Here is a 19,526-nt window from a genome sequence, read left to right as displayed (position 1 = left end):
TATCAGTTCGGATAATATCCACCATTCAGTTGATATTACTTAATAGATATCAATTATCATGATATGTCCACGGGTATCAAGTCACATTATATCCATCATGATAGAACGATTAACTACTGTAAAGTCATCACCTTACAATAACAACCAGAAGTAACAAGTGTTCATCATTGAAAGATCGTCATCTCTCAGTGACATTCACAAGGGCCTATTATGTCATGGAGTCATACACATGATAAAAGAGTTTACATATTAGACATCTTTAGAATATATTAGAACAACAAATTACATTATTGAGACTCAACCTTAGGTAAGATTACATTTTTACCATACCAAGCTTACCTGTAAAGTATTCAACCTTTGTTTTGGGGAAAGGTTCAGTTAGAATATTTGTTGTTTGTTCAATTGTACTAATATATCTCAACTAGACAATATTTCTCTCCACCATGTCTCTAACATGATGGTAGGGAATTTCTATATGCTTTGATCTGTCATAAAATACAGGATTCACTGTAAGCTTTATATAACTTTGATTGTCACAGTGAATGATATTAGGATGCATGGATTTTCCAAACAATCCTACAAGGAGTTTCCTCAATCACACAGCTTCTCGAGCTTCCATGCATGCTGCAATGCAGTCAGCTTCTATGAAACTTTGTGCATTTATAGATTGCTTCCTACTAAACCAGGAGATCATAGCTAGGCTTGATCCTAAGCTTAAACAACATCCTGAAGTGCTTTTCCAATCAGCTACACTTCAAGCCCAATCTGAATGGGTATATCCATGCAGATTTAGATCTTCATTATTATATTTTAAACTATATCCAATTTTGCCATGCAAGTATCTCAAAACGTGTTTTTCTGCAACTAGATGTAACCATCTTGGCTAACACATGAACTGACTAAGTGCATCTACTACACAACAAATAATTGGTCTAGTGTTGCCCAAGTACATCAGGGATCTAATCATTTCCCGGTAAAGAGTGGAATCTGTCAGATATGAGTTTGTTGTTGCTTCTTATAACTTATGTAAGTGTGTCTCCATAGGAGTGGCCATTGGTTTAGAAACCATCATTCTAAACCTTTGCAAAACGTAAAGTGAATTTTACTTGATTTAGAATTGATACAATCAGCCAGTTGTCATACTTCTAAACCCTAGTTACCCAGTTCTGGCCCTTCGAATCAGGCAAATGTCAAACCGGTTCTTGATCCTAGTCCCGGTTCCCTTTTGGGTTCCACTTGGGTTTGAACCCAAGCAGGTTGGTTCCTCTAGGTCAAACCATGATTGAACCAAGGTAGACCCAAATAGACCGAGAGTGAACCAAGTACAGTTCCATTGGGAACATCCTATAATTTAGTGCAGAAAACAATTACTACAGAATTTGAATAAAGATTTTTAACATTACAAAACAAAATTTGTTTAAGTTCAAATATTTATTACATCAAATAAAACTAGCCCTCAAAATTTCTTCCAATGAAATTTTAAATCCAAACAATGATAATGACCCCTGTCTGAATAATTGAAAGCTCTATTTAGTGATAAATCATATTTGAAACATTAAATAACATCTTCAATAGGTGAAGGGAGTTGCAAGCTACTTATATAACATTTTTCAAGTAGGATGTTAGTTACAAACAAACAAGCTCTTTGCACAATGAAAAAGTAATAAGCAATGGACAACTTAGAAAGTAGGAATGTTATTAGAGCAGTTGATCCCAATAACATTGACAATGTTTGTGAACCAATTAATGCCTTTGATGAAGAAGAAGATGAAGATTTAGATAATCCGTCAGATGATTGAAACTTAGCATTAAGTTCTAATTATTGAAAGTCTAAACAATGATACTTAAACTCAATATTATTTTAATATTTTGGTGTTGATAATAGATATGATGCTAAGATTACAAGTTTATAATGTTTTCATTGTTTTTATGATACTATGCAGCATTCTAATCTTAAATCATTTTTCTAGGCTGCACATATGTATATGTATATACATAGACATGTATATGTATATATGTATATGTGTGTGTGTGTGTGTGTATATATATATATATAAATTTTACCTGTTTTATTTGTACTAACAAACCCACACCCCATTTCAAGATTTTGTCATATTAGTGAACCAGTTCTTTGAACCTAAACTTGAACCTAAACTTGAACCCGAACTTGAACCAGTAACTAAGTTCTAAACCAAGTAGTGTAGAGGACCGGAATCCTTCATGTCAAACTTAGATGCTAGGTCTTGTTTACATTTGATAATGAGATGGTCTTCTCCTGTAATTAATAAGTCAACATATTGAATGAGAATCAACATTTCAAACATTAATTAACTTGAAGCATAGATTTGGATCTGCATCATTCTTGGAGAAGCCCAAGCCTAAAAGATAGTGATCTATTCTCTCATACCAGGCTCAAGGAGTCAATTTAAGACCATCTAGAGCCTTCTTCAATTTGCAAACATGAGAACCATTTCCATGTATTACAAATCTTTCAGGTTGCTCTAGGTAGACTTCCTCTTCTATTTATACCATTAAGAAAAGCTATCTTCATATTTATTTGTTCATTTTCCATCCTTTTAATGCGGCAATAGCAATCACAGCACTAACAGAGGTGTATCGAGCAACTGGAGCAAACGTTTCTTTATAATCAATTCCTTCCTTTTCAGAGAAGCCTCTAGCTACAAATCTTGCTTTATATTTTACAATACTACCATGTGCAACATGTTTGATTTTGAAGAGCCATTTACATGAAACCACTAATTTGTCTTTTGGTCTAGGTACAATGTCCCAAACATCGTTCTTAAGAATAGATTGGTATTCTAATGTCATGGCATCTTTCCAAACTTGATGTTTGAAAGCTTCCTCAACACTAAAAGGTTCTGATTTGATGTTTTCACTCATAAAGGCAACATAGCTGGAGTATTTGTGAGGAATTTTGCTTTCTTGAAAGTTTATTTTGGTGCTGCATAATTTTCAGCCTCTTGAATCATTTTCATTGCCCATAAAGATCTTTTCCTATTCATAATAGTGTATCTAGGCACATCAGCGGAATCCATAGGTTCATTTTGAGTATCATCTTCCATATGTGTAGGGATCTCCCTCTAAATCTCAGAAGCATGATCTTCGTCCATATTTTGGGGAGACTTGATCTTCAAAATCTATTTCACGAATGTCTTTGAATCTTTTAAATGCAACATCTTCTTCAAAGATTATGTCCCTGCTTAGCTCAATTAATTTTTGTTTAGGGATATAAATCCTATAGGCTTTAGATGTTTCATTCTAGTCAACAAATATTCCCTTTTTCCCTTAGGGTTCTAGTTTGGATCTCTTTTCTTTCGGTATGTGAATGTAAACAGGACAACCAAGGATTCTCAAATGGCTTATATCAAGTTTTATCTTTGTAAATGCTTCTTCAGGGGTTTTCTTAATCAAAAGAGAGTGAGGACATCTATTATGAATATAGATAGTAGTTCTAGTGATTTCAGCCCAAAAAGAAGTATTAAGGTTTTGGTCATGCATCATGGCTTGGACTTCTTCTACAATAGTCTTATTTTTCCTTTTGGCCACACCATTTTGTTGAGGGTTGTAAGGAACAGAAAACTGCCTCTTAATCTCAGCATTATTACAAAAAAATTGAACTTATCAAATGTGCATTCTCCCCATTATCTTATCGTGAAGTTTTGATTCTTTTACCCGACATATTTCTACTAGAGCCTTGAATTCCTTAAACCTCCAAAGGACTTCATCAGACTCTTCACATTTCAAAAAATACATCCATATTTTCCTAGAATAGTCATCTACAAAAACAACATGAAAGAAGAATCCTCCTAAAGAGTTTACTAACATAGGTCCACATAAATTAGAATGAATGAGTTCTAACGCATGTTTAGTTCTACTTTCACTACTATGAAAAATGCCTTTAGTGTTCCTTCCCAAGGCACATCCTTTGCAAGTTCCTTTATGTCAGTGTAGCACTAGTACTGGGGTATGTCGAGATGGGGGGACAACAGGACAAGTTTCCGAGACAAGGGAAAAAGGGCCTCATTTTTGGGACAGCGAGGGGACGGCCAGCAGACAACGGCAGGTGGTGGATAGGACAAGGAGGAGTGTTGTATAGTATACGTATTGAACTTGAAATGCTAGTTAGGAAATGATGTTTCAGTAGTGTTGGTTCCGAAAAACCACAGATTGGAAATCCAAGAGCCTGCCAATTCTTAAATAGGATTCCACAATCAGTTCTGGCCAACGAACGAGAATCACCTTGATTCCCTTGCACTATAGGCTTCGCTACACCTAGGCGGGTAAACCTTCATCTCAAATGCTGACTACTATGTTCAAGGCTTTTGTATAGCGAATTTAAGTCTGGTGAATTCTTCGACTAGCAGGATCCTTGAACTCGATCAAAATAAAGTTGAATGCTTGCTTGAAATAATTGAATGTTTTGTATATGGTTCTTAACAATTGGTTTGATGCTTGTAAGGAAGATATAGATTTTATGACTTCAAATATAAATCCAATAACTACAATTCAATGACTTTAAAAGACCGATGCCTTTGCTTATTTGGGCAACAGAGTCAACTACAATGAAAATTATCGTGTACAACTTTATAAAGTTCTATGCACTTGAACTATAAACAATTTAATAATCAAGACGTGACAGATCAAGTATATATACGCAATTTTAAACTAATCCAGATTGCACTTTAACTCCTAAGGAGGGAGACAAACTAGAGATAGATACAAAACTAGTTAAATATTTCACTATATCAATGATGATCGGGTTTAAAATGGCATAAATGACCCTATCCACTTATCTGACATTTAAATTGTTTATGGAATTTAAAGATGACTATAAAGGATGAATCAACTGCAATTTAAATCTCCATGCCTTTAAAAAAAATTTAAAAAGCAAAAAAGGCTTTTATTTGTCATTAAAATATAATAAATAAATTTATATTACAAAGTCATCTTTCATACACCTTATCCCTCCATACAAATAGATATATGACTACTTCTTCTTGTCGAATATGGTCTTTTGACAAGTAAAACATCTCTTATTTATATCTTCTAGTTCATATAGGTGTGACTTTTCAAAATGAGACATTGTTTCCCTTTAACATATCAAATCACACCTTTACAAATCTCTTTAATTTATTTTTATGCTTTATATCTTTCATTTTATCAGGCCTTCCCCAATATATCAAATTGCATAAACATATATCATCGCAACATAATTAATTATTGTTATCCAGGTTGGAGGCGAAGCCATTTTTTCATAAGACATTTTACAATTAATCTCTTTAATTTATTTTTATGCTTTATATCTTTCATTTTATCGGGCCTTCCCCAATATATCAAACTGCATAAACATATATCATCGCAACATAATTAATTATTGTTATCCGGCTTGGAGGCAAAGCCATACAAGTTCATTTTTCATAAGACATTGGTTATCCATCGGAGATTAACTTGCAAGAGCACAAGCTTCTCTATATCGCTATCTAAACCCTTCGTTGGTGACAGGTTTAAAGCCAATAGTTGAAGAGAAATAAGAAATGCCCAAACTAGGATTATTATGAACAATGTTGCACTTGTTCCACCATTCGACTCATATTTTTCGTCTCTTCATTCACATCTTCCAGACAGGTGAATTGATCAGATATCTCCATTGACTTGCAATTTGCAATTGCGAGGACTAAGAAATCTACGCTTAAAATTTGTTGGAGTGTCATTATTGCCGATTGTTTGTGTTGTGTTTTGTAGTTCCACTGAATACTCCAGACACAAATGGAAAGAAGTGACAGGATGTTTTGGTGATGGGATATAGTGACGAACAACCAAAAATTTCCTCTGACCATACTTGGCTCGACAATTTAAACTCGTCGTATCTACTAAAGGTTCTAGCATTTAACAGGTGCTCTAATGTGTGAGAAATGTTTTCCGATGAATGTGTTCTGCAACATTGTGCCAAGCATTCTCCCACAAACTTCTACTATTATCTAATAGCAGAGTATCATTCAGAGATGCTCCTCCAATATCAGCAAAAGTTGTTAGCATCAATGCCTCTTCCAGTAGTGCACCTTGGATGAAAGACCCGTACACCAGAATCTGTGCACGCAATTGTACTTTTTGTGAATCTGTGAATGATTGTTGGAACAACACCGATACTGGTATTACTATCACATTTAAATCTGGCAAAGTTGATGTTTGTAGAGCGCTAGATGGCATGGATTGTGAGCTCTTTGACAATAAATATGCCTAGAACTTGTACATCCACAACCTTATAGCTCGGTCTTTTGTCATCTTTAGATGTGTATCCCACCTGAGAGAGAGTATCTACGTCAAGGCCCAACCAAGCAATGCGAGTAGCATCTCCAAGTTGTATATTAAGAATCCTCAAAGCAATGCTAAAACATATTACTGCTCCAATAATTAAAAATCACTCTTGAATCACTCGCTCCATCCCATCTACGTGTTGCAGAATAGATGCTCGAAAGCAATATGTAATTTCTAGAATTCTTAGGTTCCATCTTAGAATATGGTCCGTCGTTAGTTCTCCAATCTCCAGATTACAATGGGTTTCACAAGCAAGCAAAGCGCCACATATGCATTCAACCTTTCATTTCCCAGCACTAAGACCTCTTGTATCAATGAAAATGTTTTATATTGAACATTTGAGAGTATTGATCTTTTTTATAAATGATATTTCCTCAAATGGAGGTTTTCTCCTTCAAACTTTTCCAAAGATTCATTTTTTTAAATGGAGGCACTAATTTTTTGCTAAAAATAGGACTCCATCAAGTAGAACATACCAAATTAAAATACTCCAATATAGAAAAATTGCAACATGAACTAGAACCATTGAACATTCAACATAGTAACATATTACATACCCAATAATAACATTCAAAAATCAAGATTCAAACAAAAATTCAAGTACCCATCACAGTAGTAGCATGGTTGTGGCATGGCGGAGGTGGGGGTACTTGGGTACTCAAGTCCCTAGTGCGGGGATGTCTCAGAAATGGTTACTTCGAGGTTTGGGAGGAGGGTGCGAGTCCCCATACTACACTATTTTATGTCCTTAATTAAGTTTAGGTAAACCTGTCACCATTTTCTCTATTGAAGGTAAGGCATGAAAATGGAGATGCCCTAATCTTCTATGCCAAATCTTGCATTATTAGAAGATTCATGAATTAGGGCTTGCATGGGAGAGGTGCAAAGCTTGTATAAGCATCCGTGTCGAACTCTTATGGTGTGAGCTTTCTTGATGTTGGAGTTCTTGGGCCATGCAAGAACTTTACCATCCATGAAGGTAACTCAATATCCTTTGTCTTCAGAGGGTGATATAGAAACCAAATTTTTCTTGATACCTAATTCAAATTATACATTTGTTAGATAAAGAGAGATGCTTGATTTTAATTGTATAGTACAAGTTTTGGTTCCTTTCACAGGATAGTTGGCATCATCTCCAATGGTAACTTATCAAAGTTTTCTACCAAGCTATCTAGGTGCTCTCGAAATCTTGTGATATGATGAGATGCTCAACTATTAATTACCCAAGTATTGTGACTGGATAAGGCTGAATAAAATAGAAGTCTTTCAAAGTCCAACCTCGCCTTACTCACTACAGTAATGAAGGCTTGCGGTTTAGGGCTGTCTAGACACTTCATCACATAGTGACCATATTTGTCACATCTAAAACATTGTACTTCAAACACATCCCTCCTCTAAGATGAAAGTTTTCCATTTGAGTCTTTATCTTTCTTTCTTCTGAAGTTTCCTTTTTACCCTTCTTGTGAGAATGAAAATTTAATATTTGGATATCTTCATTAGTGGAGTTCTGATCAATCCCCCTTGTGATCAGCCTCAGTCCATTTTTAAACGATCAAACTTACTAAGTTTAGATTGGACACTTATCCGTTGGATGAATGATTACCAAGCTATTGGTAGTCCATTTAGAGCCAACATGGTTAACTCCTTACTATCATTGTGTGGCCAATGGTGGATAGCTGGTCTCTTAACTCTGTTATCCTTATGAAGTAAGATGTAATGGATTCTCCCTTGGAGATTTTCACATGGTGGAGTGGTTGTTTTAGAGCAACAACCCTGCTTGTATTATTTATTGCATATATGTTCTCTGAGGTAGTGAACATGTCATATGCAATATCTAATTTTGATATGATGGGAACTGTATGATCCTTTAAAACATCCACTAATATTTTCATGGCTTTGTTATTGTTTTGCCTCCATTGACATTTCTCATTGCATTCACTAGGTATAGAAGTTTCCTTTTCCACAAATGACTCTAACACATGTTCTTCTAGGGCGTACGCATTTTTCGTGGCTTTGTTATTGTTTTTCATCCATTGACATTTCTCATTGCATTCACTAGGTATAGAAGTTTCCTTTTCCACAAATGACTCTTAACACATGTTCTTTTAGGGTAAGCATTTTTCTAAATTTCCAGGATACAAAATTTGATGCTCCTTCAAGTCAATCATCAAATCTGGCATTGTTCACCATTTTGTAGAGTATATAAATAATTCAAAAGATATTTAATGGTACTTTAGATGATCTTTTATAAATCTGATTTGATCTTCCTTATGCTGGCTCTGATACCATGTAAAAGTTATATCAGATTTATGTGCTATAAGAATTTTAATTTTAATCTCTGTTTTGCAGGTGTACATGCAGATTGAACATTACTTTATATTCTCTGTTGATCATTATAATAATTGGAAATGTAAATCAATACCAATTTGCTATGATTTAATGTCGATCTGGTATAATCTCAATATTGATACCAAATATATATATATATATATATATATATATATATATATATATATATATATATATATATATATATATATATATATATATATATATATATTATGACAATGCTTCTTTTCTCTGAATCAGACTTGATGCACGATATTTGTGTGGTATGTTTATGAATCAATATTGAACTGAGGCAAACCTACTGCTGTCGATATAAGTATCGCCATTTGTATCTTGATCTGCACTTTTATAGATTTCAGTACATTCCAAGGATGAGAACAGCTTCAAATATATAGATAATTGAAGAGCCATGTCTCCCATAGAGACATGGCTCTACGCAGACCATAAGGTCTTGTGTAGAGTTGTGTCTCTACGTGAGACATGATTCAATATTTGGGTTCAATAATAACACCCGCTCATTATCATTAATTATAACTGATATTTGCTGCTACCATACATTCATTATTTAGATCAATATGATCATCGATTATTTATGTATATATTTAGTAATAATATAATTGCTACTAAATACACACACACACACACACACACACACATATATATATATAGATATATTCTGTGATCATTACTGACTATAATCATAGATAGGAGAGATTATTATGAAAAACACAATTCTCTTATGATGTTTCGAATAATCAGATCAATGAAGAATGGGAATCAAATGTTTAAGATTGATAGTTCAATTATGCAATTTATTACATCGGTTCGATTGAATTTACAAAGGTTAGAATAGCGACAAAAAGGGTGTAATTCCATTGTAACATGTATACATTTGCATGCAACACCTAAGGCTTTTCACTGCTCTTACATACTAATCACATGCATGACACATCAATATATTTTTCTTATCAGGATTTTTCATGAGCATTTGTTAACCAACCATACAATTCACAAGCCTTGCTTTGACAAGTACATTCACATATATGTCGTTGGCAATTGCTCATTCCTCCCACTTCCATTGCACAATTGGAAATCATTGTTAACAGGGTTTCAAAAAATATGAGGTTTAAGGTCTGTTGAATTTGATCATGTTGGGCTGAGCATTTTCAAAATCTATATTTCTGAGATTAGTTGGTGCAGATAATAATAATTAGATATGAAGAAAAATAAATTAATAACACATGTAAGATAAATGAGTGATAACGAAAATGTTAGTACCCCCTCATGTTTTTATTGTCACCTTATCCTTTTTAGTCAGTTGGGAAGTTCCCTTTTTAATGGTTCTCCATGAGGGTGCTTTATCAATTTCACAGCACATATAAAGACCTTACGAATCTAAAGCCATACACCTGAGCAAGCTCAGTTCTCGACAAGAAATTTGATTGAAAGGACAGATTTTGAGACATGGACATTACTAACAATGATTTATGATGCAGTAAAAAAATTAAGAGCAGCTCTGTCTATGATCTTGCTTCTTGAGTGTCCTAACAACTGTGATTTTCAACTACAAAAAACTAAGAACATTATAAAAATGGCAACTCCCGCCCATGACTAAACCTTTTCTATTTTCCACCTACAAGGCTCCAACCTTTGCAATTCACAACTCTAGTCTCTCCATGCACTCTCCATCCACAAACTTATCTGCAACCTCGCAATATTTCAACCACAAGAACACTATAACTCACATTTTTCAGCAACTTCCCAGACCCTCAACCTTCTCTTTCTGACTTCTATGTCAAGACTAGGCATAGTATTGCAACCAATGTTAACCATGAACAGAAAAATGAGATGAGAAGAAAGCATGGCCTTGGATTATCGAAAATATTCCAAATATATATTATTATTACAATAATCATAACAATGGCAATTACAAAAGAGAGATAACAAAAGAGGATGACTTAAAAGTGCAATAAAGTTACAGTTTTACATATTTAATATTATCTAATATAATCGACTATCCTAAAAGACACAAGCATAGCAAAGACAAACAATCACAAAATCATATTTTATTATATGTCCATTATTTATTGATTTACTACTTGAAAGACTATAATTTAATAAAGAATAGGTAGTTAATAGTTCATTACCCTTAGCCTCCCAGTTTACAACCATACCATTAATAAAAAGAAATCTTGGAGCTATCAGGCATCACACACAAATTTTTAAAAAACAAACCTTCGCTTGATATCGAAAAAGGTATACCATTTACAAATTTTTGTTGAGGCCCAAAAGGCAACTTGGAATATCTGGGACAATGCCTCACTTTCTTCCTCCATCTCTCCCTCCTTTGAGCATAGAAAGTTCAACTTTTTAGAATACAACTCCGATTAAGTCCCATTCTTATTTTCTTGTTTATGTAGATGATTTTCAAGTTCATAAAGACATTCCTTCAATTAGACTATATTATCTTACACTATCAGAGAAAATACAAATTAGAAACACACTTCTATTACATGATCAAATTAGTTTAAAACTGAGGCTCTCTGGCATGATGTTTGTATTTCAATCTTGAAACTTGAATAATATACTATGTATCAGCAGTAAAAAAAAATTTCCAGAAAACATAGGATTTGGAAAAAGTTATTTGTCAGCTATTAACAATTTAAAATCAATAATATGGAAGTGTGCATGTTAGCTAAATATATATTATCATTTAGCAAAAGAAGCATGGAACACATATGCTAGTACCTTAGTGGGATGTGGAACCATAACAGCACCAGATAGAAGACTAAATTTTCCCCGTCCTTCAAGTTCCAGTCTTTTTTCATCCCTGTGATTCAAATAAACTTTAATAAGATATTTTTTAAATACCAGACCTCTCAACTGCTCTCAGAAGAATCTATATTTACATATGCTTTACAAAACAATGTTGAGTCTCCAAATTTTATGGAAGAACAAGCACATCTAAAGGGTTTGGTCATCAGGAAAGACCAACAACTGCAGGGAGATAATGAGAGCAACCACCTAAAGCAAATTAACAACGTCTTGACCCTCAATTTTCAAGAATAAAGAGCTTAACTCAGGCATCAATCTTGTTCTACTCGTACAGATAATCAACTGTTTTAATAATCACAAGCTTATGTTAATACTAAAAAGAGTTACAAAGAACCCTTCAAAATGCATGCTTGTGGGGGAAGATCACAAGGGCCCATGCATGGACCTTCGAGGAAACTAAAGCTGTTTGAGCATACCTTATCAAGTTCCAGAGTGAAAGATACAAGCAGATTATTGAAAATATAGATTGTTGACATGCAGTATAAACTTGATTAAAAACAATGAACAATAGATAGATTGAAAAGTTATAAGCTGGTGTTTTGGGGATTGGTGCAGTGCCCCTTGCCAGTGGCTTGACCAGCATTATTACAGCCCTCCAGATTTCAAAGCTAACTAGTTTTCACATTTCCTTGGCTGCCCAGATGCATGGTCCAGTGCTTGGAAGGCGGCAAGTTCATTCAGCACAATTCGTCTGTGATTGTGAGCTTGCTTTGCTGTCTTCGTATGCTGCTACTGCTGGTGTAGAAGATTAGTTTCTTTTATTATGAAATCATCATTCAAGACTTGTTTGATTGCATCAGCTCTATTATGAGCACATTGGTAGCAATCCCTGACAATGGTTAACCTTTCTTCTTGTTTTTTTCACAATTGATGATACCTCATTGATTATCTTTTCTGTTGCACCCTGTGGTTTTCCTAATGGATAGAATAACATTTGTGCTCACTAGATTTAGGAGATTCTGTGAAATGAAGACCTGTGGCTTATTTTGTAAGCTTGCAAGCTAATACTACCTGTTAAGTGTATTTTATTGGTCACAGTTTTTCCTTGTTCTTATTTGAGGTAATTGGTTAGCTACACAGTTGGGAAATAGATCTTAGAATGGTTAGGAGACATCTAGGAATATTGCAAAGTGTGTCTGTAACGTATAGAGGTCAATGTCTTGTGTCTTGTACTACATCCTTTGTATTATCTATGTTTCTTGATGTTTGTACTTGTGTTGAATGTGTTGTATGCTATTGGTTGAGTTGGTATGCTGCAGATTACAAACTGGTCTTCACCTAGGTCCTATTCATACTAGTTTACTTAAGTTTAGTTAGAGCATTCTTGGAGCATTGCCACTTTACACATAGTCTCGTAAGACTAAGAAACATGTCACACTCATTTGTTCTTGTGTTTCACCTTGGCCTATATAAGCAAAGGGTTCTCTTTGTAATCTCAACAATGTACACACATATATTTGCATACTTTGATTGAATAGATGTGTTCTCTCATGTTGGGTTCTTTGTGTGCTTTCATTCAAATTCTTGGATCTTGGGCTGCTATCTCCATAGCCAAAATCAGCTCTTACTATAGTCCCTCTCCCAATTTCAGCTTTGTGATGCGTTTATTATGATTCTTGTTTTTGAATGGTGGCTATGGACGTTTTATCTGCTAAATCCTTCTCTTGGGTTCTTATTTAATGTTTTGTTTTTATATGTGTTATGTAATATTTTGGCCCAATGATGTCCATGGACTGCTTCATAGTGATTATTATTGTGTTGTGCATTGGGATAGGTGAATACTTCATTGTGCCTAGATGTGAGAACTTTTGTTGTGCCTAGATGTGAGAACTTTTCTGTTGTGACTGATTTTATTCCTGAGATTTATGTTGTGTGATATTCCACCTGTCTGGATGCTGAATCTTCTGATGTTGGTGTACTGGCTTAATGTAGACTAATTGTGGTTTTGGGATTGAGATGCATGATGGGATAGATAAATAATGTGATTTTAAATAATAGTGTTTTCAGATATCAATGCTAATGTTGAAATGTAACGTTAACCTAATAAATCAGTTAAATGTGATCAGTTATATTTTATGTTGGTTTATGCTGTTTAAGATGTTAAATGGTTATTGATGCAATCAAATAAACATGTTAGATTAGTGATTTGTTACACTCATTATGATATGATTGTATGATTATATTCTAGTGTACTGACCATATTTATGATGTTAGCCCTGATTGGGGAATATTTATAGGCGCTTCGACTATGATATATAAGCAAATATACTCGTAATGTTTGTTGAGTGTTTGTAGATACTGGGCCAGTGGTGATTAACAAGAGAGCACACTGGCCAAAACATTCCCTAACCACACTCATCATACTTTAATAAGGATAATTTGCTTGTATTTTTCTATTTGAACCTCGACTACTGTTGTTGGTCGAATCTGATAACCTAGTAGTCATGTGTAGTCAGCATGTAAAGTTTGTGTATGTATTTTGGCTAATTAACAAACTATCATCATTTGTGTGTGTATTAATGAGTTTTTAATGATTTTGAGGTACTTAATATTTAAAAGCATTAATGTATCTTATGTGTATTTTATATAAAGTTAACTGTCTAAATTGTTTATTGAGGTTAATTTGGGGAAATAAAAAGTGATTTTTCTTTATGTTATTTTATATTTTATTCATTCGAGCAAAAAGTGAGTTTTAAAATGGAGAATTAGAAGTTATTTTCACACTTAGCATTCTATTAGCATTTTTGCTCTCCAAAGCCCCACCACATTCAAATTTTGGATTGCTTGGTGAGGATTTTTGTGGGTAGAGATTCGTTGGAGTCCTCATGAGAAGATAGTTTTTCTATCAAAAGGAATTAGTCATCCATTTTATATTTGGGATATTCTTCGAGTTTAAAATCTGCTCAAGTTGAGGTAGGGGATATCCTGAATTCTCATTGTTTTCTCATTGTCATTGTTGTAAATTGGCTTCATTTGTTTGGGATGATGAATTGGAACAGTTCTTTAGTTTAAACCAATTGATTTCATGGATTGTATGAGTTGTTTTGTTTGCAATTCCCAAAAATGTGCCTTGGGTAGGGTTATGCTATTGAAACTGAGATAGACTGCATGAAACATGGATTGTATAGTGGGAATGTGATGTGTTGTGGATTTGATTATGGGACTGTGATGCTGCGCACATATTAGAGCTAGAAGGCTATTTTTATAATTTAAATTTTTGCACTTAGAATTTAAAGCTTGTTGGGGGTCCTTTAATCGTGGAAAGCCATGGGCCTAGTTATGGGTCAATTTTAAGCTACAAATCGAAAGAGGAATATGATTATTTTCAGATGATATTATGATGTGGGATAAAAGATATTATGTGTGAAATTTCATTTGTGGATCAAATTGGATCCGTTCTCATGTGATTATGGCCAATAGGGCAAATGTGATAATTGTGAACAGTGTTCATATGTTGGGCAAGTGTGCCTTGAAAGTGGAAACAGGAATATGTGAAAAATGGTAATTGAGATATGGCATCGTGTTGTATTTCGTTGCCTCATTCATTGTGAATGGGATTAGCCTAGGATTAGGTACTAGAGAGGGTCTAGTAAGTGGCTCCCAATGTGTCCCCATAGTGTGGAGGGTCTCCTAATTCAGTGACAACTTAAATAAAACTTGGTGTGTTGAAACATTAACAAGAAAAATTGGTGACCACTAGTAGAAGCGATGCAAGAGCATCCAAGGGTAGTTGGCAAAGATTTCCTTTTTGTATGTTTGTTTTCTATTCCATTTGGACAACTTCCTGTGTTTGGGTAGAAATTGGTCCAGTTGGCTTGTTATCTTATGCGATCCTTATGGTGTGGTCTAGGCATACTGGAGATCCTATGTCTAGCTTTGCAGCTTGATCCGATGTTTCCCGATGAAGTTGTCTTAAGACAGGTTCGGTCCTATATTCGGTTTCATGATCTAGCAGCCTAGTTGGCAAGATTTGGCTTGCGATGGAGATTCACATTATGCAAAGCTTAATGGTGCATTGTTCTACATTGTTAGACATGTGTTAAACCTCCTTGCATGTTCGCACATCATGATGTATCTAATTGGGGGTGTTCTTATGGATTTGGGTCCTCACTTATATTGTTTGTAACATGTTTCTTTGTCTTGGAGATTGTTGATCGGATAAGCCAACTTGTGGCTAGCTAGCAATCTTGTATATAAGTAGGGTAGTAGTTCTTGTTTAGAAGTAGCATTTAGGTAGTAAGATTGGTAGTGAGGAGAGTCAATATATTTGATTGTGAAGTTTGGGAATAAGACTTATGTCCTTAGTAATGAGGCATTTTTTATGAATAATCTATAATCTGCACTTGCAGGCCAACTTGATGATAATTGAAGTTCTTATTTCCTTATTTGCTAATGTTGTTCATTGTTTTGTTTTGTCATTTGTGCTATGATGATTTAGCTGCAAGGTCAGACATCTCCTTTGGGAATTTCTCTTGCATTGACTACATCAAGAAGGCCAAGTATGTTTGGGAAGGTATGCCTACACACGGAGCATTAGGACTTGTCCCAATAGACATGCTTGCCCATGTAGCACTAGGACTTGGATGACCCCCATTCTCATTTGTATGAGGGACTACTTAGTTCCATGTGGTACATCCTAAAACAATCACACATGATGACACACCCTATGCTTAGCACTCTAGCATCTAATTCCTAATAGTTGAGTTGCAACTAACTGATCTTGGTTATTATGTTGCAATATTGTACCTTATGGCATTTTTTGTCTTGCTCCTTGATGATGCCTACTTCTCATATAGTATTGCTAATCAATGATGCTCCTCTTTCATTTGATGTTGACTTATTGTCGATTTGGCATCATTTTATTTGATGTTGCTCTACAAACATATATGAAGGGTAAGACTGATGTATAGCAACTGTATTCTTGTATAATTTGTGATATTCTTGGTTAACTGTATACTTTCTGTTTAGCATGCATGTAAGTCTTAACCCCTTGTGTTTTCATTGTATGTATGTTTGGGCTATGTGACTACCTCCACGAGCACGAAGTAGACCTACAAGTTCCACATGGTCAGGTGCCATTCTAAACCATTGTTGTATACTAGTGGACTTGGATTCAAGAACAGCATTAAAAGTGTATCTCTTCTCTTCTTCTCATGTACTTATTCTTCCATATCTTGTTTGGTGATCAAAGGCAATGTAATTATGTATTTGCCTATTGAACACTCCATATGAGGGCTGACATAACTTATATGATTTGGATATGGATTAGCTTGGGTTGCATGTGTTGGTGTTGGTATCGGCCATGATTGTTGAGCTATTGTACTTGTAGAGAAATTGGTATATCTTGGTTTTGTCCATAGGAACACTTTATTTGGTGCTTAAAATGAACCTAGGTGGTGTCATGTAGTGTCTTGAGGGTGTCTTAGTTTCATCCTAGTGTTGTCAAAATTGATTCAGGTTGATTTGGACAATCCATAAAGCACTATAGAGTGTCCCAATGTGAGGTTTTTAGGTAATTGGAGCTTGTCTAAGTGAACTAGAATCGAATTTAGGAACTTTAGGGTGGATTGGCTATGTTTAGGGCCCACCCTAACTTTCTCTTTCTTGTAGATGTCACCTAGTGACCCACAAACGGTTTTATACATTGTCCCAAAACCTTTTTGATGATTTCTCACAATTTGGGCATCGTCATGCTTGGTCTTCACCAGTGTGTCTAGGGTGTCTAAACGATCCTACAATGAAATGGATGAGCTCACTTTTTTGGTCAGTTGTATGTCTGACGGGCAACAAACACTAGCGCTAAAATTGGACGCTAGTGCAAGTCATGAACACTAACACATCCAAAGGACTAGGGTGCAATGTAGTCCTCCTAGTGTGCACGTGCCTTTCCAAGGTGCATGTGTCCACTAAGGCCACCCAACTCTTTTAGTTGAGTCTGGCAGGGGTTTCATTGTCCAGGGGGTCAATTTAACCCCAACAAAGATGTTGGTTGGAGCTCAAGATGTCTATGAACCCTCTAAGTGGTCTTGAGAATGTTGAGTAAATTCAAGTGGTATTGATGGCTTTCATCTTCAAATCGATGCTTAATGAAGCCCAGTTATGATACCTAGGACCTAGAAAAAGGTCTAGATTTCCAACTTGAACTTTAAAACTTCAGCGAGAGTTTTTTGTAACTCTAATCACCTATGAACCATGTCTAATGTTTTATTAATCTTTCCCTTTGCTTGGTTGGAGTTTTTTGGTAAAAAGTCTTGCTAATCTGGAAGTTTGAGTTTTCAAACTTTGCAACGTGCATGTGGCTGACTTAACTGTTTCAAGAAAAAAAATTCCATGCTATTTTGTCTCTGATTAGCTCTTGTTTTCGAGAATTCCTTGGCAGGACATGCTTAAAATCCTAACCTATCATTAATTTCATGCTAATTATAATTTTGCAAGGTCTGATCAAAAGCTCCCTGTTGATTAAATGATAAAACTCTATAAATTTAATTGATTACAATAGGCTTGACCTTTTCACTAGAGACCTTGATGAGTACACGTAGATTTTGGAATACTTTCAAAGCACAATCAAGGTTATGGTGATATTTTAGGTGTTTTTAATCCACAATATGAAACTAGATGTTTTTGTAATTATACTTTTTTCACTATCAAATAATCATGTTATATAAAATATGAAAACTTTCTCAAGTTTCTTACCTATGGGAAATTTTCTCTAGACCCATGAAACAAATTCAAACCTTTTATTTGCCAATTTTTAATCATTCTCTCTCTTAAACTATGTGTATATAAATATAATGGATTATGGACTAGAAAAACGACCTAAATAAACTTGAGTTCTAGAAAGCTAAATAAGAAAAATTATTAGAAGATTATTAATATGATTATTTTGTTTGACTTTTGTGAGAGGTTATGGGATAAAGTCTCATCCTACTTTTTTTGTGTTTTCTTTTTAAAATCCTCTTTGGAATAATATTTCAATTTCAGCTTTTACCATATCTAAGAATGGTGTTCACATAATAATATGATTATGTAAATGCAATCAGCAAGCTTATTACAACAAGTGATAAGCATGTCATAGGTAATGGAATTAGTAAACATGTTGATGAATTTAAGAGTAACCCAAAGACTTATATCCTAAGCCTTAGTGGTCGTCTCTCATATTTGAAACATGTCCCCATCTTAGAAACCCATACAAGTATTCATACGTTAGGAGATTTCAAGCTAAGCTTCTATGTATCTCTATACATATCCTAGCAGCATCCCTTTAAATTTGGGAAATTCCTATACAAGTTTATCATTTATATCATATAAACTACCCTAGGTTTTTGTGTCCCTTCTTTTTTAGGTGCGAAAAATGAGACACAGAATCCCAAAACAAGGTATAATCCAGCAACTAATTATCGAGGACAAAACCCCCGATTGTTAATGTAAGGTAAGATGCAAACCCTCACATCACCTATGCAATTGTAATGTTCCAAAAAAAAATATAAACTCAATTAAATTAGTTGTGCAAAACTTATATTATTTTAAAAGAGATGATTTTAATTATTTAATTTAATTTTAAAAATAAAGTGAAAATAACAAAATAGATTCTTTAGTAAATAAAGTTCTCCAACTGTGAGACATATTAAATGAGGACTTGTAAAAATTAAGTGCAATCTATATTATGAAGTAATTGGAAAATATTTGCTTGTTATTAACAATCATGATTTTTAGGAGAAAATCGAAAAAACCAAACACAATTTTTGAGGTGAAAAATCAATCAAAACCCAACATGATTTTTGAGGTGAAAAATCAATCAAAACCCAACATGATTTTTTAGGTGAAAAATCCATCAAAACCTGACAATACAAAGTTTTGAATCTTTAAGAAAAACGGTAAAACCCAACAGATGATTTTTGAGGAAAAAAATCACAAACCCACAAAAGAATCCCACACAACTTTGCGAATTACAAAATCAGAACTTTTTAAGGGAAAATTTATAGAAACCCATAAAACATATTTAGGGA

General features: G+C 34.4%; 1 protein-coding gene across 4 annotated transcripts in view; it reads right to left on the bottom strand.

Moving 5' to 3' along the window:
* The window catches only part of LOC149535550 (uncharacterized), a 113,604-nt gene that overhangs the window by 53,471 nt on the left and 40,607 nt on the right, over nt 1-19,526 (bottom strand). For all 4 annotated transcript variants that reach the window (XM_089807080.1, XM_089807081.1, XM_089807079.1 and 1 more), the window contains one exon: nt 11,434-11,515. In XM_089807080.1, the coding sequence (XP_089663206.1) occupies nt 11,434-11,515 (82 nt within the window). The remainder of the gene's footprint in view (nt 1-11,433; nt 11,516-19,526) is intronic.

The sequence above is a fragment of the Cupressus sempervirens genome, chromosome 10, assembly GCF_028749045.1.
Source record: "Cupressus sempervirens isolate cs-2001-9-10 chromosome 10, ASM2874904v1, whole genome shotgun sequence".
Taxonomy (NCBI): domain Eukaryota; kingdom Viridiplantae; phylum Streptophyta; class Pinopsida; order Cupressales; family Cupressaceae; genus Cupressus; species Cupressus sempervirens.
This window is presented reverse-complemented; position numbering and strand designations above follow the sequence as displayed.